Source organism: Aotus nancymaae, unplaced genomic scaffold, assembly GCF_030222135.1.
Source record: "Aotus nancymaae isolate 86718 unplaced genomic scaffold, 86718_ANA_hifiasm-v0.15.2.pri h1tg000003l, whole genome shotgun sequence".
Classification (NCBI taxonomy): Eukaryota; Metazoa; Chordata; class Mammalia; order Primates; family Aotidae; genus Aotus; species Aotus nancymaae.
Window position 1 is genome coordinate 20188004 of NW_026988414.1, and position 23134 is coordinate 20211137.

Below are 23134 nucleotides of genomic sequence, written 5' to 3' on the forward strand. Positions count from 1 at the left end.
GCTGGACTAATTTTTGTATTTTTAGTAGAGACAGGGTTTCACCATGTTGGCCAGGCTGGTCTGGAACCCTGACCTCAGGTGATCCGCCTGCCTCAGCCTCCCAAAGTTCTGGGATTACAGGCGTGAGCTACTGTGCCTGGCCGAGATTTATCATCTCTGTGTGCTGGTAACATTTCTAGCCTTCTCTTTTAGCTACTTTGAAATATACACTATGTATTTGCTAACATACTGCAAATACATCGCGCCTTTGCACTCCAGCCCGAGCTAACTATGGTGACTGTACTCTGCTATAGAACATTAGAATTTACTGTTTGTAACTTTATGTTTGTACCCATTAACCAACCTCTCTTGCTCACCCCCATCCCTTCCCAGCCTCTGATGCCTGTCATTGTATTCTCTGTTTCCCTGAGGTCAGCTTTTTTTTGTTGTTGTTGTTTTTAACTCCCACATATTTGTGAGAAGGTGTGATGTTTTTCTTCCTATGGCTGGCCTGACTTATTTCACTTGGCATAATGATCTCCAACTTCATCCATGTTGCTGCAAACAACATGATTTCATGTTTTTTTTTGGCCGAAGAGCATTCCATTGTGTATATATGCCACGTTTTCCTTCTCTGCTCATTGGTGGTTACTTGGGTTGATTCCATATCTTTGCTGTTGTCAATAGCGCTGTGATAAACATGTGAGTGTATACTGATTGGATATACTGATTTCTTTTATGTTGGTTAAATAGCCAGTAGTGGGATTGCTGGATCAAGTAGTAGTTTTGTTTTTAGTGTTTTGGGAAATCTCCATACTGGTTTTCATAACGATGTTACTAATTTCCAGTCCCACCTCAGTGTGTAAGAGTTTCCTTTTCTCCGCATCATGTCAGCATCTGCTGTTTGTATTTTTAAGAATAGATATCCTAACTGTGGTAAGGTGGTAGGTATCTCCTTGTAGTTTTGCTTTGCACTTACCTGGTGATACTGATGTGAGCATTTTTTCATACGTCAGTTGGCCATTTGTATATTTTCTGATGTCCTTTGCCCATTTTTTAGTGGGATTTTTGTTGTTTTTGATTGTTGGTTATTTGAGCTCGTTACATATTCTGGATTTTAGTCCTTTGTCATGAATAGTTTGCACACATCATTTCCCATTCAGCAGGTTGTCTCTTTGCTCTGTCGTTTGTTTCCTTTGCTGTGCAGAAGCTTATTGAAAGAGATGGATTGAGCATGGTGGCTCACGCCTGTAATCCCAGCACTTTGGGAGGCTGAGGCGGGTGGATTGCCCGACATCAGGAGTTGTGAGACCAGCCTGGCCAACGTAGAGAAACCCCATGTTTACAAATAATACAGAAAAATTAGCTGGGTGGGATGGTGGGTGTCTCCCGGGTTCAAGCAATTCTCCTGCCTCAGCCTCCCAAGTAGCTGGGACTACAGGAGCATGCCACTATGCCTGGATAATTATTTTTTCCTTTTTTTTTTTTTTGTGGTAGGAGTTTTGCTCTTGCCGCCCAGGCTGGAGTGCGGTGGCGCCATCTTGGCTCACCGCAACCTCTGCCTCCCAGGTTCAAGCGATTATCCTGCCTCAGCCCCTGGAGCAGCTGGGATTAGCCCAGCTAATTTATTTTTATTTTTATTTTTGAGGTGGAGTTTTGCTGTTGTTGCCCAGGCTGGAGTACAATGGTGCTATCCCAGCTCACTGCAACATCCACCTCTTGGGTTCAAATCTGTGCCTGCATTAATTCCACACAAGAGTTCAGTCATCATATGGGAAGGGAATCATAGCTGTGGGGGGCTCCATGCAGGACCCCGAGTGCCCCTGAGGCCAGTCTCTGTGGCCACAGCAAGGAGCATCTGCTTCCGCCAGTTGGACAAGATTCTTTCCTGCCCAGAAACCGGCAGGAGGACTTCCCCTGCTCCCCACCCACCGTCGTATCCCAAATACACCGGTGTGGATGGATGCCTTGACATCTCCCCTCAGCCCAGGGCGCGAGCTCTTCCTGATGAGGGTTAAGCAGGAGTGACTGCCTCTCCCTGTGTCCATGTTGCGGGCAGTTGCCTTCTCCTCAGCTCCCACGGGGCAGAACAAGAGCCAACCAGCTCTCAACATCCCAGGATTTTCCAGGGATGCTGATAACTAAAGCAGGCGGGGCCTTGTGAGTGGGTGGTGGGAGGAATCAGGGTTTCCTCAGCATCTGTCAGTTCCTGGAGCATCTGAAGGGGCAACTTACACCTGGAGGAACGAGTGGGGCTGGCCCCCATGGGTACCCAGTGCCTGGCATCTCCCAGTCCCTCTGTACACCTTCACAGACCCCCTCCACTGAGCAGCACAGCCTGAGGGCAGAGGCAGCAGCCCGGAGAGCATTTCCAACACAACTATGTTTATTCAGATTTACACATGAGACCCCCAAGGTATTGCTCCCTACCCACTACCCCTAGGCCCTCCCTTCAGGTTCAGCCACCCTCTCCCTCCCCTCCCTCCTGCCCCTTCCCTCCCCCACCCTCCCCTGTCAAGCTAAGGCCCAGCAAGATCAGCACTAGAGGAGAAGTCTTTGCTTTGAGGCACCCGATGCCCTGAGGGTCCGAGAGTTGAGAGCCCCACCCTTGGGGATTGGCACCAGAGAGCCTGCCCTGTCCCTCTACTGGCTACAACGCTGCATTTTCTTCCTCTTAGAGAGCAAGGGGTCACCCTTTCTCTTTTTAGACTGTGAGGGGCCACCCGGCCCCCAAGCCAGGGATTGCGCCCCAGAGTCTCTGAGCTCAGGCCTTAGATGGGGCATCTGAACAGCAGGGGATGGGCCTCTGAAGAGAGCTCGCTTCTTGGACTTGGTGGCAGGAGCGGGTGCTGGGCTGAGGTCTCTTCTCTCTGCAGATTGGGACTCAAGAGCTCCCTGGGGTCCCCACCCTTCTAGGCTGAGAAGGCCCGAGGCAGGGACAGGGCTCTGGGACAGCTTCCAGGGCCGCAGCCTGTAGTTGGTACCCACGACAGAAACTATACCAGGGATTTCCCTCTCCTCCTCACTTGACCCCTTAGACAGCCTGCGTGACTCCTTGACAGGAGAGGCTCCAGGGAGACCCCAGGTGTCCTTGGTCCCCACGCCTGGGCAGGGGGGGTCTATGGTCCTGGAGAGGAGAGTCTGGCCGGGCAGCCCTCAGCCAGCGAGAATCCAGTCTCTCCAAAACCACAACAGGGTTTATGGACCCGGCCATCCCAGTGTGCACCCTGCTTCGTCCCTGAGGGTCCCGGGAAGCCGTCTGGGGGGTGGGTCTGTGATCCTGGGGAGGAGAGTTTGGCCGGGCAGCCCTCAGCCTGTGGGAATCCAGCCTCTCCAAAAGCACAACAGGGTTTTTGGACCTGGCCATCCCAGTGCACACACTGCCTTGTCCCTGAGGGTCCCGGCAGGGTTCCATGCTGACCCCTTTTTGGGGGCCAGGAACATCTCTCTCTGCTTCTTGGCCCGCTGCAGACTTAGAAGAGATTGAGTCCAGCTGGGTGGTGCCATGACTAGGGACTGCCCTCTCACACCGTTCCTCCTTCAAGGGCAGGTGGGGAGACTTCCTTTTGGGTGAGGACATTTCATTCTGCCTTTTTCCTGGTCAAAGGCCTCGTCCACTCTTCCCTGCGAGTGCTGCCCTGGAACCCTGCAGCTCGGGGCCAGCGGCAGAGTTGGCTGCATCTGGTCCATGGGGGCTCTGGGAGCCCTGGAGCTTGGTGATGAGTTGTTCAGAGAACACCTCCAAATGCCAGAACCCCAGTGGAGGGACTGAAAGCAGGGCAGGGAAGGGACATCTGTGGACTTGTATTTCAGGCCAGTAGGCCTTGCGGTGAGTGGAGGAGGAAGAGGGCGAATGGTCAGTGTTCTAGTCTGTCTGAGGCGGACAAGTCCCCTCTGCCTCATTCCACTGCCTTGGCTTGAGTGCCTCTTAGGGCCAGGTGGCTCCCGCACCCCCGAGAAGGCCCGCTCTAAGATTGGGAAGGTCTTCACTAGGCTGGCGCTGCCACTCTGGCCTTGGCTGTGGGCTGTGCGTGTATGCTTGTGTGAGTGTGCACGCGGGTGTAAGCTGTAAACCAGCATGGGACCACAGCGCTGCCTGTGGGGAGGACTTGTAGAGAAAAGCAGAGGCTCCCCCAAAGGAGCAGGGGCATTACTCTTCAGGTCCCTTCCATTGACTTCAAACCCCTTCAGTCCCAGAAAACTTCAGTCCCAGACTTTTGATAGATTCATTTATACTGAAATGCCAGGAAATGACTTTGTAGTCTCCTCTAAAGGGACAGTTTTAATAAAGCATCACTTCTCTCTGGGGGGAATGGCAGGCAGTGTGGTGGGAGAAGTCAGTGGGAAGGCTGCTCTCCGTGGCTCCCACTGTCACCAGAATCCCTCCTCTCACCTCTGTAGCAGGCTCTTGGCAGGTGGGGACCATTTCTTCTGTTTCTTCTATGTTCTTCCCAAACAAGGCCCAGTGAGGTCCCTCCAGAGGGGGCTCCCAGGGAGGGGCAGAGATGGAACAGCAAGCAAAGCCTTTGCACCCATGAGCCACATCCCCAAGCAAGACCTGACTAAGGTGTGAGCCCCAGCTGTGGGTGGCTGCTGTGTGGCCTTGGGCAAACCATCACCCTCTCTGGGCCTTCACTGCCCACCTGGGAAAGATGAGGCTTGGGAGAGTGATAGTTGTTGAAGCTCCTCCAGTGGTGGTGTCTGAGGTTCTGGGCCTTTCAGCCTCCTCAGGTGGCTGGTCAGCACCCGGGCCAAGCCCTGATTGCCACAGGACCGGGTGATGGACTCTAGATGACCCTGTGGCTCTAGACCAGCCAGGCAACCAGACTCTTCCCTCTGGAAATAGTGGAAACATTCTTTTTTTTTTTTGAGACGGAGTTTCGCTCTTGTTACCCAGGCTGGAGTGCAATGGCGCGATCTCGCGATCTCGGCTCACCGCAACCTCTGCCTCCTGGGTTCAGGCAATTCTCCTGCCTCAGCCTCCTGAGTAGCTGGGATTACAGGCACGTGCCACTATGCCCAGCTAATTTTTTGTATTTTTAGTAGAGACAGCGTTTCACCATGTTGACCAGGATGGTCTCGATCTCTTGACCTCGTGATCCACCCGCCTCGGCCTCCCAAAGTGCTGGGATTACAGGCGTGAGCCACCGCGCCTGGCCGGAAACATTCTTTACACACCCCCTTGTCTGACTCCTCAGTGACAGGTGGCGAGACCGAGGCCTGGGCGGAGGGGTGGCTTGCCAGATTCCCACAGCATGTGAGCCTTGGGTCCGAATTATGAACAAGTCTCCTGCCACTTTTTGCAGTTGGTTGAGTCTTAGGGGTAAATCCTGGTGGACTCCGTGATAGAAGCGAAAGCTAAGATAGGTTCTGAAGGAAAGTGTGAGTGGAGAGAGATGGGAGGTGTGGGTGTAATTTGCAGTCCTTACAGAGAGGGGCCCTGACTTCTGCCCAGAAGCCAGCTGGGAAGGGAAGGGGCTGCATGGTCCACCTGCCCTTGGCCTGTGTACCTCCTGCACCCTATGGCTCCAGAAGCCCCTGGCAAGGGCTGGCATCTAAGCTGGCTGTTCTGTGTTTGGTCTCTGGTGTGAGTAATGAGGATACCTCTCCCTGTAGGCTGCCCCTAGGCCAGCAGCTAGACTGGGCTGGACACTGCTGTAAATCACCCAGGGAGCCGGGCTAGAGGACGTGGTTTATGCATCTTAGGCACCCAGCCTGTAACTCTGAGAACAGGCAGCAACATGTCATTTTAACACGGTTGGAAATTTCCTTGTCACCCAGGAGGTGGACAGCCATGGCCAGCACCACCTCACTCACCCGCAGACCCCTCCAGGACCTCCCCGGCCTGGGGAATGGGTGCAGAAGATGAAGGCTGGCAGGTCCCATCAACTAGATTGGGGAGAGGCACCCACCTCCCCAGTGAAACTGGCCTCTGGGTTTCGGTACCCGCTGACCTCCCACTCTGCCTTGTACTCTCTAGACCCTCTCTCCCTTCTGGCAGCAGATCCCACTGTCCCCAGGTGTGCTGTGCCAATTTCTCCCCCAGGGGTATTCACATGGCCCCTGCCACCTGGAACACATTCTTCTCTCCTCTTTATCTGGATTCTTCTTTCAAGGCCTAGGTGAAGACTTACTTCTGCCTCCAGGAAGCTTCCTGTGGTTGTCCTAGCATGACCCTTAGACCCCTGAGAGCAGGTCAGCCCCTTTTGCTTGCTAACTTAGGTGATCAGGCTGGGAGCTGCCTGGAGCACCTGAGACAGGCTGCATCCAGTCTCAGCCGGAAAGAGTTGCATGGATTGGCGACGCCTGCCAGGATCAGGGAGAGGGAGACTAGGGTGGCTTACGTTTGCTTTCCCTGCCGAGGCATCTGGGCCATGTGGCCATTGTTCATACCCTTTGTGCATGCAAGATTTCTCTCATCTCTTTACCCCGTCTGTCCAGGGGAGACATAGCCCCCTGAAGGCAGGCACCCTGCGTCATGCTTCCTCTGTGCCCCTCATCACGCTGGGCACATACAGGCTCTGTAAACCCAAGTCAGATGGAGGGACAGAGCATAAGATGCTGTCACTTTCCATGGGGAAACTGAGTCATAGAGTTTCAGAGCCCTTTAGAGGGAAAGAACCTGGGGCTCAAAAGGGGAAAGCATTTTCTCACAGCCCCAAAGGGAATGCTGGGAAGGCTCTACTGGAGACTGGAGGTAGAAGTGTGGCTTCCCTGCCTGAGGGGTGCCTGGCAGTCCAGGTGGAGCAGGGGTGTCGATGCTGCCTCCCCATTCCCCCGGCCCCTGCAGAGGCCTCCTCCTTTCTTCATCCGAGGCTCTGAGAGCATTCATTAGTACGCTTTACTCCCATGTGTGGTGTCCACGCCTTTCATTATTCCCATGTTACAGATGGGAACATGGAGGGAGCTCAGGGCTCATGGTGGACCCCAGGTCCCATCCGGCAGGTTGCCAGTGGCTGTAGTGACTCTGGCCCCAAACATGGGCTGACCGTGACCCTGGCTCAGTTTGGGCCCCAGGCTTATCAAGGAGATGCGTCTCCTCTTAGGGGATCCCAATACAGAGTATCTGAGCTAGAAAGTCACTTACAGTTTCTAGATTCTGAGCCACTGGTGATCCAGATAGAGAAAATGAGTCTCAGAGAAGGCCAGGGGCTGGTCCCAGACCACACAGCTTCCCTTAATGGACAGGCTTCCTGACAACCAGGTCTCCCCTGATCTTCCTGGAGTGCAGAACAGAAGGAGAGCTGTGGCCATGTATCTGGCTCCCTGCTGGAGCTCCATCCTGCCCAGGCCCGAGAGCACTGGAACAGAGACCTGGCAGGATGCTCCAGTAGCCTGCCCTGAGCCAACATGGCACTGAATCTCTGCAGTCTTGTCTAGCTTCAGGTTCTCACTATAGTGTAAATGACTGACAGCAGAGCCTTTCCTGCCGCCATGGTGGCAGGAGGGGGAAAGGAGCCCCTGAAAGAGGAAATGGGACGCTTCTAGGTACTGCAGGGATGGGTTGTGATGTAGTCCAGAGAGGGAGTCTGGGGACCTGGACTCTCAATTTCTTCTAGGCCCCTCCCAGATAGGCCCTCCTCCCCTTCGCCCTCAGTCTCTCCATCTCTCCTCTTGCCCTCTTGCAGCAGCTGTTAATTCAGCTTTCCCTCTTCATGGTGCATTGTAAAAAGCTGGCCCTCCGCCAGATTTGCATTGGTGGTTTATTGATTTAATTAAGCAGGGGCCGTAAACAGTGCCCCCCTCTTCAGCCTGAGGAGCATCCACAGGGCAGCTGGCTGGCACTAAAGACCCGTGGAGGCCGCTGACTGTGGGGGCAGCCTGATTTAGGGACCTGTGATTCCCACGACTTTCGTTCCTCCATCCCTCTTGGATTCTGGCAGAAGTGCCATCACAGGTGGCAGTGACGGCTTCATCATAGCCCAGTGCCTCTGCCGGGGAGAGGGCCTCAGGGGACAGCAGGCAGAGGGTCTTGGAAGCCCTGGCTCTCAGTCTGCCTCGCCCCCCGCCCAGCCTCACCAGCCCAGGGCCCACTCCAGCTATTCCCACTCCTGCTGGTGCCCCGCCCCGCACTCTAGGAAAGCTGCTCTTTTGTCCTCAATAACAGAGCTGCAGTTCCAGAGGCCCGTGGTGTACTTTCGCATGCCTACCCTTGCCTGGCATCTCCAGATGCCATCATAGGGTAGGCATTTGCTGCGTGTGCAAAAGAGGAAGGAGTGACTGTCGGTGACCGCTGTGTGCCCCACCCTCTCCCAGACCAGGGAGTTCTGGCCTGGGAGACAGACCGGGGCTAACTGTCCCGTCCTTGCCCTGACTCTGCAGCCCTGCCTCCCAGCCGCTGTCTCTGGGCTGCTGTGGCCAGTTGTGGATGAGGGGATGGAGTCAGCACTATCCAAGCCCCCTTCTAGCCTGGTAGTCACCTTTCCTCTTTCATGGGGAGATGTTCTTATGCCAGGGAAGGCTGGGCACTGGGACGAACAGGATTCACACTTACAGTGTCAGCAGATCCTCACACCAGCTCTGCAAAACGGTAACCTCATCCCCTACTTGCCCCTTAGAGATGAGCAGCTCAGACGACGAATGACCTGCCTTGGGTCACTCAGCCCTTAAATGTGGAGCTTGGTTTGAGCTGAACAAGTGCTGGGAGAGGTGAGGATGACATTGATGGATCTCCCCTGGTATCTCCCCTGACCCTACTTCTGCATCAGCACCTCCCATCAGTTGTAAAGCCCCCTTCCCCAGAACCCCAAGAAGAGGTCTTCCCTGGAAGAATGGAGCCTGGGTGATGGAGAGGCTGCAGGAATGGAGCTTGGATGTGTAAGGCCGGTTGCCTCGCTGGGAGCCAAATGGACACACCCATCCCTCTCCGCGCCTGAGAACAGCATCATCATTCCGAATGCATGACTCAGCATCTGGCTTCTCCATTCGGGCTCCCCACACCCACCTCTGCATTCCGCTCCCAGCTCTACACTCAGCACTGAACTATGCACGCAACCCCGCCAAAATTTAAAAATCCCCACAAAGACTTGCCCAACGGCAGCTCGCCACGGACGTCCTTAGCCAACCCACCCACCAGTAGCCCCACCTAGCTACCAATAGCGGCTCGCCCCGTCGGCGCCCTGTCTCTCCATAAATAATGGGAGTATCTTTGCTTTGTTTCCCCGATAACCAATCAACTACCTCTACTCCCTGTAAACCCCACACTCTAAGAAGCCCAGCGCGACTTCTCCGGCCCCTCCTGTCGAATCGGCCGAACCTCGCCCGGGAGCTGAATAAATTGGATTTTCATTTTCTTATACTGGCCTCAGTTTCCTCATTTCGACTCAGCAATATACCTTACAGGGTGATAGAGAGGCTGCAGGAACGGAGCCTGGGTGACAGAGGCTGCAGGAACGGAGCCTGGGTGACAGAGAGAGGCTGCAGGAACGGAGCCTGGGTGACAGAGAGAGGCTGCAGGAACGGAGCCTGAGTGACAGAGAGGCTGCAGGCATTCTTTGGCCCCTTTCATTGTTGAGGAAGAACCGGGCCCAGGTTGGTGTGGTGTGATTGGTCATGCTTCCCCTCTGGAGCTAGGAGGCTAGGTGAAAGGGGTGGAGCATCTTTGCAGGGGTGGGGCTGGGTGCAGGAGACATGCCTTGTGGCTCAGAGCCTGATGGCTGTCCGGGTCCTTGGAGAGATGAGTGTTCTCAGATGGAAACACTGAGGCCCAAGGCCACACAGTCTGGGTAGGGATCTCCCTGAGGAGAGCCTGGCCCTCCCTCTGCCGATCCTCCTCCCTTTTGCAGCCCTAGGCACCTGGACCAAGGTGGGCAAAATCAGCTTGCTGGGCCTCTGGGGAGCATGAGGGCAGTGGGCCGTGATGGGAAGGGAGGAGGAGGGCAGGTGGGAGCTGACGGCGGCAGGGCCACGCCCCGCAGGTCTATGTTTTGTTTGTCTGGGAGCTCACAGCTGCTGGCGAACATCTGCTCTGTCTCCCACCTCGCACCGCTGCCTCCCACCTCACCGCCCACTCCCGGCCTCTTTCTGGGGCGCTCCCTGTCACTCCTCCTCTCCCCAGCCCTGAGCTACCTGGTTTCTGCTTTTCCCCGTTTCTTTGCCTCTCCATTTCTTTTTCTCTTCCTTCTTTCACACTCTGGGTCTCTCAGAATTGGTCCTCCCTGCCCTTCCACTGGGATGCAAACCCCTCCAGCCCTCTGGGCCCAGGGGGAGGTGTGGGAGTGAATGTGACCCGCTGGGCTTGGGTCTGCAAGGCTGGGCCCTTTGCCCTTCTCTGGGTGGCCTCTCTGAGCTTCTGCCGCCCCATCTGTAAAATAGGGACTGAGGGGTGGGGATAGTGAGGGCTGAGGACAGTGCCTGACATCTTGCGGAGCTCCCTCTGTCCCACGTCCAGGCGCAGAGTTACTGCCAGTCACCCGACCTGCCCATTCTCAGAAGACCTGGAGGAACACCAGGACTCCTGGCAGCCCTGAGAGGTTACAGATTCCCAAGTCCATTCTCCAACGCCATCTTGGCCAGTGGGCCCCACCCATCCTGCATCCCTGCCACGTTGTTCCTCACAAGCGGTCATCCACCCCTAGTGTGACATGGTTATTGATAGGGTGGGTTAACAGACTGGGGTCCTGGCATCACTACTCAGCTCTCAGAGCCTCAGTTTGCTCATCTAGAAAATAGGAAGAATAAGGCCTGGCCGGGTACAGTGGCTCATGTCTGTAATCCCAGCACTTTGGGAGGCCGAGGTGGGCAGATTGCCTGAGGTCAGGAGTTTGAAACCAGCCTGGCTAACATAGTAAAACCCTGTCTCTACTGAAAATAAAAAAATTAGCTGGGTGTGATGGCATGTGCCTGTATTCCCAGCTGCTTGGAAGGCTGAGGCAGAGAATTGCTTGAACCCAGGAGGCACAGGTTGCAGTGAGCTGAGGTCATACCACTGCACTCCAGCCTGGGCAACTCCATTTAAATAAATAAATAAATAAATAAGGCCTGCTTCATAGATTTGATGAACACTCCCCATTCTGATGTCTGTGGCAGCGCAGGGTTTGCCATGGACTTCAAAAGTACTCAGCAAATGGGATTGACTGTTCTTGTTGAACTCCTCTGGGGTGGGGAGCTCACCCCATGTGAAGCTTCTCCGAGTATTGGGATGGGACCCCAGGGTGCTCGTTCTAGATGGCACCTGGGTGTGTTGAAATGCTTCAATGCGCCAGGGGGTTCCTGCCCGGTCTGCTCCAGTTGAGCCCCTCTTCCTCCTCCCAGCACCTCCCCACGTTACTGCCCCCATCCTCTGGCCTCCCACAGCATGGCTGGCCCTGCCGACACCTGGCCTCTGTTTCCCACTGGTTTACTCACTCTCCGCCTTCAAGTTGCAAAAGCCTCCCAAGTGGTTACGCTCTCCCCTCACCCTCTCCACTCCAGTCTCCACCTCCACCCGGAGGGCTTAAAAAGAAAACATTTTATTGGGGGTATTTCTTAGTATAAAGTGCTTACATTCAAAGTGTGTATATACACTTGATGGATTCTCACATGTGTATACACCCATGTAAAAGCCTCATAGATCAAGGCGTAGAACAATTGCAACAGCCCAGGAAGTTCCGTTGCGCCTTTTCCAGTCAGGAACCTGCCCGGAGGTAACCTCTATTCAGGCTTGGATGCCCAGGGTTAGTTTCATCTAACCTTGAGCTTCATATGCGTGGGGCCATTCAGCACACACTCACGTCTGTCTGTCTGCTTTCCTTCTGCATTTCCACCGTGAGGTCCATCCATAGGGTTGCGTGTATCTGTAATTTCTTCTTTTTTATTGCTGCATAGTATTTCGTTGAATGAATGTACCATTATTTGTTTATTTATTCTAGAATAGATGGACATTAGAGTTGTTTTCAGTTTTGGGTTCTTACAAATAAAGCTTTGAGGATGATTTTAAACATGTCATTTGGTAGTCACTTGCTTTCATTTCTCTCGGGCAAATACCATAGGAATTTCTGGATCATATGCAGGCATATGCTTAGCTTCAGTAAACATTGCCAAATCATTTCCCAAGTGGTTGAAGCAATTAACACTCCCACCAGCAACATAAGAGTTCTGGTAGCTCCCAGCTCTTGCCAAAATTCAGAATTATCATTTATTTTTAATTTTAGCTTTTTTGGTGGGAGTATAATGGTATTTCATTGTAGTTTTAATTTGCATTTCCCTAATGATTGATAATGTTGACAGCTTTTCACATATTAAGTGGATTGTCTATTTCACATATTAAGTGGTATTCTCTTTTGTAAATGGTCTATTCAAGTCTTTTGCCAAAATTAAAAATTGGATTGTCTGTTTTGTTCTTGATTTGAGTTTTTTCTCTCATTCTTCTTTTTACATATTCTGGATTTGAGTCATTTTGAGATATATGCATTGTGATGTGCTTTTCTATGTTTTTTTTTTTTAACTATTAAAAGAAGTGTTGATTGGGCTCTTCCAATGCTCTTGGTTGCTGTGAGGAGCAGCCTGCGATGTCATTCAGGAAGAGTGTGTTGCTGGAGTCCGCTCTAAGGGGGACTGACTGAGGAGCCAGCCCTCTTGGGGATTAAGAATTGGGGATGTCGCTGGCCCCATTGCTCATTGTTGCACCAGACACATTTCAAGGGCTTTTGATCTCTGATACTCTCTCTGTTGGGGTAACTCTGGCTCTTGAGAGTGGCTTGTTGACTGCTGGCTACATAGCCCAGCATTCTGCTGTGTTCCAGGTGGAAGAGGAGGTGCCTGTGGTTGCAGAGCAACCCACCGACTGCGGCTTGGAACTTCTGTTGGTGCTGATTTACCTTTGAGGCACGATGTTCACGGCAAAGTGTCATTTTTTCCTCCAGCATCTGTCCAACTGCTGTCATGCGCCCCTCAGCTTCGGCACAGCTGCTGTACGCATGTGATGTGTTTTTTACGATTTTCTTGGTCTTGGCAGTGACTGGTGCTGGCTTTTTTTTTTTAATCGAAAAGATCGACTTAAAAAGTTGTTGTATTTTTTCTCTCCAGTTGGTTATTGAAGGAGGCTGTTTCTTTGGTGGCAACAGCTGGAGGGGCTTTAAGTTGGGCTTCGTTGGGTTCTTTAAGTTGGGCTTCGTTGGGTTCTCACTCTTGTGAGTAGGGGTTAACATCCGGCTCTGGTTCTTGCATGAGCCTTGACGTTTCGGGTTCTTGGGCTCCTTGCACCCCAGGTTCCTCCTCCTGGCTGCCATAAGGTCACGTAGCTCCTGGGGAGCCTGCATGTTCACAGCAGTCATGCTCTGGAGACGGACCTGTAAACCTACTGGTGGCTTAGATTCATAGGTGGATGAGGAGGGACGAGCAAGCTGTGTGTGGGATAAGGATGATCCTTTATCCTGGGACATGTGATGTCCCAGCAGCTGTTGAATGCACGGATCGAGGAAGGAAAGCTCCTGGGATGTGTTCACACTGGCTCTCTCACTTTTCAGGGGTGCTAGATTGTTGGTCTTCGTGTGGGTGTTGGACACGGGAAAAACCCAGTTGACAGCAAGCCAGGATCGACGCACACAAAGGGGGATCAAGCCCTCCTTGATCTGGCCCAACTTCATGGCCACGTGGGATTTCAGAGACTCTTGGGTCATTCCCAGGTTGCTCTGGTGTTGCTTCCGGAATTCAGGACTGACTGGAAAGTTCTCAGGAACGATTTCTGTCAAACTGTCCTGGGGAAGGTTAGGAGTGGAGGCACTAAAGACGTCCTGAGCAGGTTTTTGGGCTCTAGAGGGTAAAGCCCTCTGCGACGTAGGGCAAGCTACTCCAGAGGACGAGGTTTCTGGTGGGTGACAGGAAAGATGATCTTGCTGGACTTTTGAGTTGGAGACGCACGAGGATGCAGACACAGAGACGTGACTGCTTGAGCTGCCAAGGTCTGAGCTGGCTGGGCCAGAAGTCGCCAAACCACAGTTAGGTGGAGGAGTCAGAGTGCAGTCCCACAGGGGAGGAGCAATGAAACCTTTCGGAGGAGGCGGCGAGCAGGCCAGAGGATCAGGGGTGTGTGGTGGGTTAGGGAAAAGTGCAATTGGCTCGGGTGAGGGGTGTTCCAGGGGAAGGGAAGGTTCTGGTGGTTGGGAGGCACTCAGAGGAGAGACTGAGGTGGCCATTGGGCCTGGTGATGGGGTGGAGACCGGAGGCCAAGGGTGCTGGGTTTGAGGATCCGGGGAAGCTAATGGGGAAAGCACGGGAGCGGTATCTTCCATCGGCTCCTGAGGGGACTGGGAGGCTCCAGCAGGTGCTCTTTTGCACTCCTCACCGGGGGGTTCTGGGCGAGAGAGATGTGGCCCATGTGGCCCCAGGATGCTGCAGGAGACAGGAGGTACAAGCTGCAGCCAGGAGCAGGTAGGGCCATAGGACAGAGTGGGCACGTGGGCCCCGGCCCCTCCACCGCCCCACACCCAGACCCACCCAATTCTCCTCCTGTGCCCCTCCACCGCCCCACACCCTGACTGCCCAATTCTCCTCCTATGCCCCTCCACCGCCCCACACTCGGACTGCCCAATTCTCCTATGCCCCTCCACCGCCCCACACCCTGACTGCCCAATTCTCATCCTATGCCCCTCTACCGCCCCACACCCAGATTCCCCAATTCTCCTATGCCCCTCCACTGTGCTGCACCCAGACTCCCCAATTCTCCTCCTATGCCCCTCCACCGCCCCATACCCTGACTCCCCAATTCTCCTCCTATGCCCCGCCACTGCGCTGCACCCAGACTCCCCAATTCTTCTCCTACCCCTTGCTCCAGGATTTTACTCCCATCCTCTGTCCCCCTGGTCTCCCCATCCCAGGTCAGCTCCAGGCTGCCGTGAGGCCCTGGGGTTGAATCCTAGCCCCGGTAGGAAGGATGCAGGGAAGGGGAAGTGCCTCACCACTGCACTTGTGAATACAAGTCCCGAGTCCTCTTCAGGCTTGTCAGGCGGTCTCTAGAAGCTGGAAATCAGGAGACCCAGTTAGGGCAGTGAGGTAGGGGCCTGGGATCTCCACAGGAGGCTGAGTGGATGTTTCTTTAGGGAAGACCATGGGGAGTCAGACCCTGGAAACCACATGTCTGTGTCCAAGGCCACATGGCCTGGACAGTGATAGCGAGGCACGGAGGGCAAGGCTTTGTTGTCCACAAAGGGCTTCCACACACAGACCCCCCCACCCCCATAGTCCTCATAGCTGCCCTGTGGGGAAAAAGGACTGGGGTGGTCTCAAAGAGGAATCAGCCTTAGCAGAGTTGAACAGCTGTCCATAGCCCCCTCACCCCCCTCCTGATTCAGACAGGCATGGGCGTCCTCCTCCTACACTGTGCCCTGCTGGGGAACACCCAGTCCTTGGCCCACCATGGTTTCATGCCACCACGAAATCTGAGAGGGATCCGGGGTTCTGAGTTCCTTCCTAGGAGCCCCCAGCTCAGGCTTCTTCAGTTGACTTCCTCAGACAGAGTCGCTTCTCTCCAGGGACAGACGAGATCAAATGAACTCTAGTGTGCCCGGCAGAGCCTTACCTTTCAAACTGCTGTTTTTCTTCCTGCCTTTGGGCCGCCCCCTCCGCTGACCTTCACACTGGGACAGAAGTCGATCCAGGCAGAGAAGAAGATCCTGGGAGACAAGAAAGGGTGAGGGGCTGAGACTGGCTCTCGCTCTCTGCCCCCAGCCCAGCCACAGCGCAAAGCACTCACGAACCGCACAGCTCCCTTGTCTTGCTCAGGGAGTGGTGTGCTTCCTCCCACTCATGTTTAAGTGGATGACAAACTGCTTTTCTTCTTAGAAAAACACAGAGCGGGGGCCGGGTGCGGTGGCTCACGCCTATAATCCGAGCGTGTGGGGAAGCCAAGAAGGGTGGATCACCTGAGATCAGAAGTTTGAGACCAGCCTCGTCAGCATAGTGAAACCCCGTCTCTACTAAAAATAACAAAAATTGGGCCGGGCGCGGTGGCTCACGCCTGTAATCCCAGCATGTTGGGAGGCCGAGGCGGGTGGATCACGAGGTCAAGAGATCGAGACCATCCTGGTCAACATGGTGAAACCCCGTCTCTACTAAAAATACAAAAAATTAGCTGGGCATGGTGGCGCATGCCTGTAATCCCAGCTACTCAGGAGGCTGAGGCAGGAGAATTGCTTGAACCCAGGAGGCGGAGGTTGCGGTGAGCCGAGATCGCGCCATTGCATTCCAGACTGGGTAACAAGAGCGAGACTCCGCCTCAAAAAAATAAATAAATAAAAATAACAAAAATTAGACTGGCGTGGTGGCGCGCGCCTGTAATCTCAGCTACTCCGGAGGCTGAGGCAGGAGAATTGCTTAAACCTGGGAGGCAGAGGCTGCAGTGAGCCCAAATCGCCATTGCACTCCAGCCAGGGCGACAAGAGTGAGATTCTGTCTCAAAAAACAAACAAACAGTAAAACCCACTACAGAGAGGGATTTACTATATGAGGAAATATATATATATTATATATGTTTCATATATAAACTATAATATAATGTATAATATATAATATAACGTAAGTAACGGTAGAGGTGCTCCTCTACTCGACGAACACCCAGGCTCAGGCCCGCGGGCACACCTGAGCTGTCAGGTAGGATTCTGCTTCCCAGGAGATCAGAGGAGACTCCAGGCCCAGGTGGGAGGCCCTCGGAGGCTCAGCACAGTCCCCAGATCACCCCACACAGACTAGGCTGGGCCCCCAGCCACCTGCCCCAGGAAGGGGCTTATGAGCGCCCTCCCACAAAGACCTCCCCCATCTCCTGACTGGTCCTTGCCACTGAGTCCAGGGGTTTGGTTTTGCCCTGATGCTTCCTGTGCTCCCCCACAGATGGACCGAGAGCTTGGGAGGGAAATCCCAGTCCCTACCAACCCCTGGCTGCTCTGCCTCCCCCTGGAAGGACCATGTTCTGGTCTCTCCTGACACTTCCCATTGCGGAAGTCTCTCCACTGGATTTGGAAAAGCAGAGCTAATAATAGAAAGAAAGGAGAGAATTGTGCTGTGTGGGTCCGGCCCGAGGGCTCCTTACCATTTTCTTCTTCCCAGGAGATGGTGAGGGTGGATCACAAAGGAAGTAAGAGCGGTAGGGGCGTAGTAATAGGAAAAAGAACACCACGCCAAATACCAGGGTGAGGAAGATATCCAACTCCCATGATGTGGAGCTGGGGGTGTTTCTCCACGATTCACGAAGAAGTTTTAGAGGGTACGGAATAGTCGCCATTTGAATAGGTATGCTGCCTTCAAGCAACTGAGCTCTGGGCATGCCCTTGGAGACTAGGGACTGGGGCCCAGGCCCGTGTCACAGAGCTGGGGCCGTCACCTCACAAAGGGCCCCTGACTGGGGAGGGGCAGTGAGAGGGGGAGGCTGAAGCACAGCCCCTCCCCACCCCGCAAGCCCGGGATCCCTCCACCCTCCCACCTTCCAGATTCCTCCTTCCCACTAAGTTTTGTCAGTGACAGAACTCAGCCAATTTTCTGTTCTTTCTCCATGGAACACAGATATTATCAGGTTCCTTTTATCTGTTGGAGATGGTGGTATGAGGTTATCTATTTTATAATCCTTGAAAATCTGAAGTTGACTCTGAAACTTTGACTATGTACCAGGGATTTTTATTCTCAGAATCTCATTCGTCCTCAACTCCAGCTTTCCCACACAATATTTTTGTCTTATATCGATCCAGGGACAAAATGTATATTTGTTTTATATAGTTTTGTAAATTTTGAAAAGTAAGGTTTTTTTAAAAAATTATTTCCATTTCACTTTCAATCAAAGGGACCAACCCACATACAATTAAGATAATTTTTAAAATTTTTTAAAATTTTCCCGGCACTTTGGGAGGCTGAGGCGGGTGGATCTCGAGGTCAAGAGATCGAGACCATCCTGGTCAACATGGTGAAACCCCGTATCTACTAAAAATAACAAAAATTAGACTGGCGTGGTGGTGCGTGCCTGTAATCTCAGCTACTCCGGAGGCTGAGGCAGGAGAATTGCTTAAACCTGGGAGGCAGAGGCTGCAGTGAGCCCAAATCGCCATTGCACTCCAGCCAGGGCGACAAGAGTGAGACTCCGTCTCAAAAAACAAACAAACAATAAAACCCACTACAGAGAGGGATTTACTATATGAGGAAATATATATATATTATATATGTTTCATATATAAACTATAATATAATGTATAATATATAATATAACGTAAGTAACGGTAGAGGTGCTCCTCTACTCGACGAACACCCAGGCTCAGGCCCGCGGGCACACCTGAGCTGTCAGGTAGGATTCTGCTTCCCAGGAGATCAGAGGAGACTCCAGGCCCAGGTGGGAGGCCCTCGGAGGCTCAGCACAGCCCCCAGATCACCCCACACAGACTAGGCTGGGCCCCCAGCCACCTGCCCCAGGAAGGGGCTTATGAGCGCCCTCCCACAAAGACCTCCCCCATCTCCTGACTGGTCCTTGCCACTGAGTCCAGGGGTTTGGTTTTGCCCTGATGCTTCCTGTGCTCCCCCACAGATGGACCGAGAGCTTGGGAGGGAAATCTCAGTCCCTACCAACCCCTGGCTGCTCTGCCCCTGGAAGGACCATGTTCTGGTCTCTCCTGACACTTCCCATTGCGGAAGTCTCTCCACTGGATTTGGAAAAGCAGAGCTAATAATAGAAAGGAAGGAGAGAATTGTGCTGTGTGGGTCCGGCCCGAGGGCTCCTTACCATTTTCTTCTTCCCAGGAGATGGTGAGGGTGGATCACAAAGGAAGTAAGAGCGGTAGGGGCGTAGTAATAGGAAAAAGAACACCACGCCAAATACCAGGGTGAGGAAGATATCCAACTCCCATGATGTGGAGCTGGGGGTGTTTCTCCACGATTCACGAAGAAGTTTTAGAGGGTACGGAATAGTCGCCATTTGAATAGGTATGCTGCCTTCAAGCAACTGAGCTCTGGGCATGCCCTTGGAGACTAGGGACTGGGGCCCAGGCCCGTGTCACAGAGCTGGGGCCGTCACCTCACAAAGGGCCCCTGACTGGGGAGGGGCAGTGAGAGGGGGAGGCTGAAGCACAGCCCCTCCCCACCCCGCAAGCCCGGGATCCCTCCACCCTCCCACCTTCCAGATTCCTCCTTCCCACTAAGTTTTGTCAGTGACAGAACTCAGCCAATTTTCTGTTCTTTCTCCATGGAACACAGATATTATCAGGTTCCTTTTATCTGTTGGAGATGGTGGTATGAGGTTATCTATTTTATAATCCTTGAAAATCTGAAGTTGACTCTGAAACTTTGACTATGTACCAGGGATTTTTATTCTCAGAATCTCATTCGTCCTCAACTCCAGCTTTCCCACACAATATTTTTGTCTTATATCGATCCAGGGACAAAATGTATATTTGTTTTATCATCAATGACGATGATGATGATGATGATACCTACCTTTTTTTTTTTTTTTTTTTTGAGAAAAGGTCTTACTCTTTCACCCAGGCTGGAGTGCAACGGTGCGATCTTGGCTCACTGCAGCCTTGACCACCCGGGCTCAAGCAGTTCTCCCCCCTCAACCTCCTGGGTAGCGGAGACTACCGGTGCACACCACCACTTCAGATGCACACCACGTGGCTTTTTTTGTTGTTGTTTTGTAGAGATGAGGTCTCACTATGTTGCCTAGGCTGGTCTTGAACTCCTGAGCTCAAGCAATCTGCACTCCTTGGCATCCCAAAGTGTTGGGATTACAGTTGTGGGCCACAGTGTGTCCAGCTATGATATGCACCACTTTTTAAGCATTTTCCATGTGCCAGCTCTTTGTATTGTGTCCTTTAATCCTCACAGTGATCCTCTGGGCTAATTACTCACCTTCTTTTAAATTTAATTTTAAACATAGATAGCATAAAATTTGCCATTTTAACCATTTAACCACCAAGTGCCTCATATTATTCTTTATACTGTATTTTTTGTTTAACCTAAATATTTCATAGAAATTGAGGTTAGTGCTGGCAGTGAGCAGCCTTCTCTGTGAGTGTTGTGGAGTTGGGGTGGGGGCATGGCAGTCGGGGCATCTCCCTCTCCCAGCCACCAAGTACACGTGGGAAATTTGAGTTCCTGGACCACCTGGAGTCTTGACTGCATCCTTCTTGCTGCTGAAGGGTCATTGATATGGTAGGCAGACTAGGTGGAGCCCCACCCACAACCCCCATAGAGACTCCTCCATCTCAGTGAGGCTGTGGCAGTGAATCAGACAGAAATCACACCAGCCATGGCTCAAAAATGTCTTGCCTCTTACTAGCTGGGTCACCTTGGGCCAATTAGTTCATCTTCTCAAGCTTCAGTTTTTCATCTGCAAAATGGGATAATAGCAGTTAATTTCCAGGGCTGCCGTGAGGACTAAGTAAAATTATGTACGAAAACCACGTTGTTATTCCACTTTATAAGAGAGCTCAAGGGCACAGAGGCAGGTTCCCATGTCAGCCTCACTTTCCTGGTCAGGGCTGCAGGAGTGATCATCCCTGCCCATTGACCTCTGGAGGTTGTTCAGTGGATAAAATAAAAATAAAGAATAATGAATGTTTGTTGCATTGCTACCATTATTGACCAGGGGTTTCCATAGACGGTCTCATTTAGTCATTCTTTTGGAGCTCATTCTAGTGCCTTGTATGATAGAGGAAGACACTCAGACTTGGAGTGGTTCAGTGACTCACTCGAGGTCACGCAGCTACTTAGCTGTGTCCAGTAAGACAGTGGCAAGTTGGGTAAACTGGAAAATAGGTTGATTCCTCAGGTAGAGCTTTTCTTAGAGGGGCCCTCGAGTGTTTGGGGTTTTCTCTGGAGACCACAGGTTCTCAATGGCCTCTGGCCTTTGGTGTAACCCACACAGCCACCAAGTGAGTCTGCCCTGCCCTCTGGCCTCCAGAAGAGGACACTGCTCGATTCAGATCCTCACTAATTTCAGGCCTCTTTATCTGGTTGAATCCTCAGGATCCAGCTTCTCTTCCGAGGCCAAGGGGTGTGACTTGTCTGTTTTCCTGGCTGCAGAGGTCTTATGCCCCTCTGCCTGGGACCTGTCTTCCTAGCTCACTGCTGGTACCTTGGACATCAACTCAGGAGTGGGTGCATGTTGCTGCAAGCCATTCTGCAGTCTTTTCCTGAGGAAAATAGTTGGATGTGCCAACATTCTCGAGCCTGGGGTCCTTTTCAAGAAACCGTAATGGAGCTGAGTCATTTCTCTCAGCAAGGTGTGGTGGCATAGTCTCTGAGGTCAGATGCTCTGGGTTTGAGACCTGTGTGCAACTTACCTTAAGCAAATTTGTTAATTTCTCTAAGCCTCGGTTTTCTCGGAAGTAAGGGGAATAAGAGTACCTAACCTCATTGGCTTGTTGTGTATGTCTAATGTGCAAGCTAATGTGTGTACAGAGCTTAGAGCAGGGCCTGGTACAGAGAGAACTTAGGGAATACGGATGATGATGGTGATGGCGGCAGTGATGTTAAAGATGATGACAATGACACAAATTTCAGTTGTCCTGAAGCTTGGGAACACTTCACCCTGTCCCTGATTTCTGCCTTACACTTGCTTGAGGTACTTAAACAATAGACCTCATTCAAAACAAAACAAACCTATCCATTTTTTTTTTTAAGGGCTCTCACTCTGTCACCCAGCCTGGAGTGAAGTGGTGCGATCTCAGCTCACTGCAACCTCTGGCTCCTGGGTTCAAGCGATTCTCCTGCCTTAGCCTCCCCAGGTAGCTGGGATCATAGGCATGCACCAGCACACCTGGCTAATTTTTCTATTTTTAGTAGAGATGGGGTTTCACCATGTTGGCCAGGCTAGCCTTGAACTCCTGACTTCAAGTGATCCACCCACCTGGGCCTCCCAGAATGCTGGGATTACAGACGTTAAGCCACCATGCCTGGCCCCAATCTCCAAGTTGATGGGGGAACATCATGTATTCTAGGGATTATTCATAAGTGTTTTCCAAACTGCAGGTCATCAACCATTAGTGGGTTATAAAATCAATTTAGTAGTTCATTTCCAGCATGTTTAAAAAAAAACAACAGAAAAAGAATAATTAAATGGAAAAAACATATTTGAGGGCCTGGTGAGTATTAACAGTCAATAATGTTTTATGAAACTTTTGTTTGTCTACACGTGTATATTGGGTTGCAATGTAAATACATTTCTTATTGTGGGTCATTGTCAAAAACATTTGAAAAACAACCATCTCGGAACTACAGTTTCAGTGGGGTTCCTGAGTGATCTCGTTTCATCTGTGACTGCGTTTCTTCCTCATTTTCAAGCATAGTGGAATACACCTATAAAGCATGACCTCTCTCTCCGTCCCTGCAGAGTCGGCTTCCCAGGGTCACCTGGACCTCACGCAGCTCGTTGGTGTCCTGCTGCCCTCCTCCGTATCCTTTGTCACAGGCTATGGTGGCTTCCCAGCCTACAGCTTTGGGCCTGGTGCCGACGTCGGCCGCCCAGCCAGCACCCTCATCCCATCCACCTTCTTCAGGGACTTTGCCATTAGCGTCACGGTGAAGCCCAGCAGCACCCGCGGTGGCGTGCTCTTTGCTGTCACTGACGCCTTTCAGAAGGTCATTTACCTGGGCCTGCGGCTCTCAGGTGTGGAGGACGGCCAGCAGCGGATCATCCTCTACTACACGGAGCTGGGCTGCCATGTGTCCCAAGAGGTTGCTGCCTTCTCGGTGCCCGTGATGACCCACAGGTGGAATCGCTTTGCTGTGATTGTCCAGGGTGAGGAAGTGACCCTCCTCGTGGACTGTGAGGCGCATAGCCGCATTTCCTTCCAGCGGTCCTCCCGGCCTTTGGCTTTCGAGTCCAGCGCTGGAATCTTCGTGGGCAATGCAGGAGCTATAGGGCCCGAGAGGTTTACTGTGAGTCAAAGTCCCACTCCAGGCAGATCAGGGAGGTGGATGGATAGAGACTCACCATGCAGTAAATGGAGCAGCTATTACTGTTATTATTTTATTCTTATGTCCTCAAAGAGGCATACATGTTATGGTGAGAAAGAATGCTAGGCCTGGAACCCCAAAACCTAGATTTCCATCCTCAGTTTTCAACTCAGCTTGTGGATTTGAGACAATTGTCTGAATTGTCTGATCTTCTCTGTTTTCTTATCTCTAAGTGAATATAAGAAAACCTACCCCACAGGCTTCTAGGTCAGATAAGCTAACCTGTGTGAAAGCACTTTGTACATTT

The 23134-nt window shown here is 52.3% G+C and overlaps 2 protein-coding genes across 2 annotated transcripts in view; one reads left to right on the forward strand and one right to left on the reverse strand.

Moving 5' to 3' along the window:
• Window positions 1-11413: 11413 nt before the first annotated feature.
• Window positions 11414-17173, reverse strand: LOC135275229 (spermatogenesis-associated protein 31A5-like). The gene is made up of 4 exons (XM_064376669.1): window positions 16982-17173; window positions 15476-15644; window positions 14856-14916; window positions 11414-14289 (listed from the first exon to the last, which is right to left on the reverse strand). The coding sequence occupies exons 1-4, from the start codon at window positions 17171-17173 to the stop codon at window positions 12504-12506; spliced, it is 2208 nt and encodes a 735-aa protein (XP_064232739.1). The 3' UTR covers window positions 11414-12503.
• LOC105708017 (collagen alpha-1(XV) chain-like) overlaps window positions 16064-23134 on the forward strand; it is a 53911-nt gene continuing 46840 nt past the window's right edge. The window contains 1 exon segment of the mRNA XM_064378933.1: window positions 16064-22809. Coding sequence (XP_064235003.1) covers window positions 22237-22809 — 573 coding nt within the window. The 5' untranslated portion in view covers window positions 16064-22236.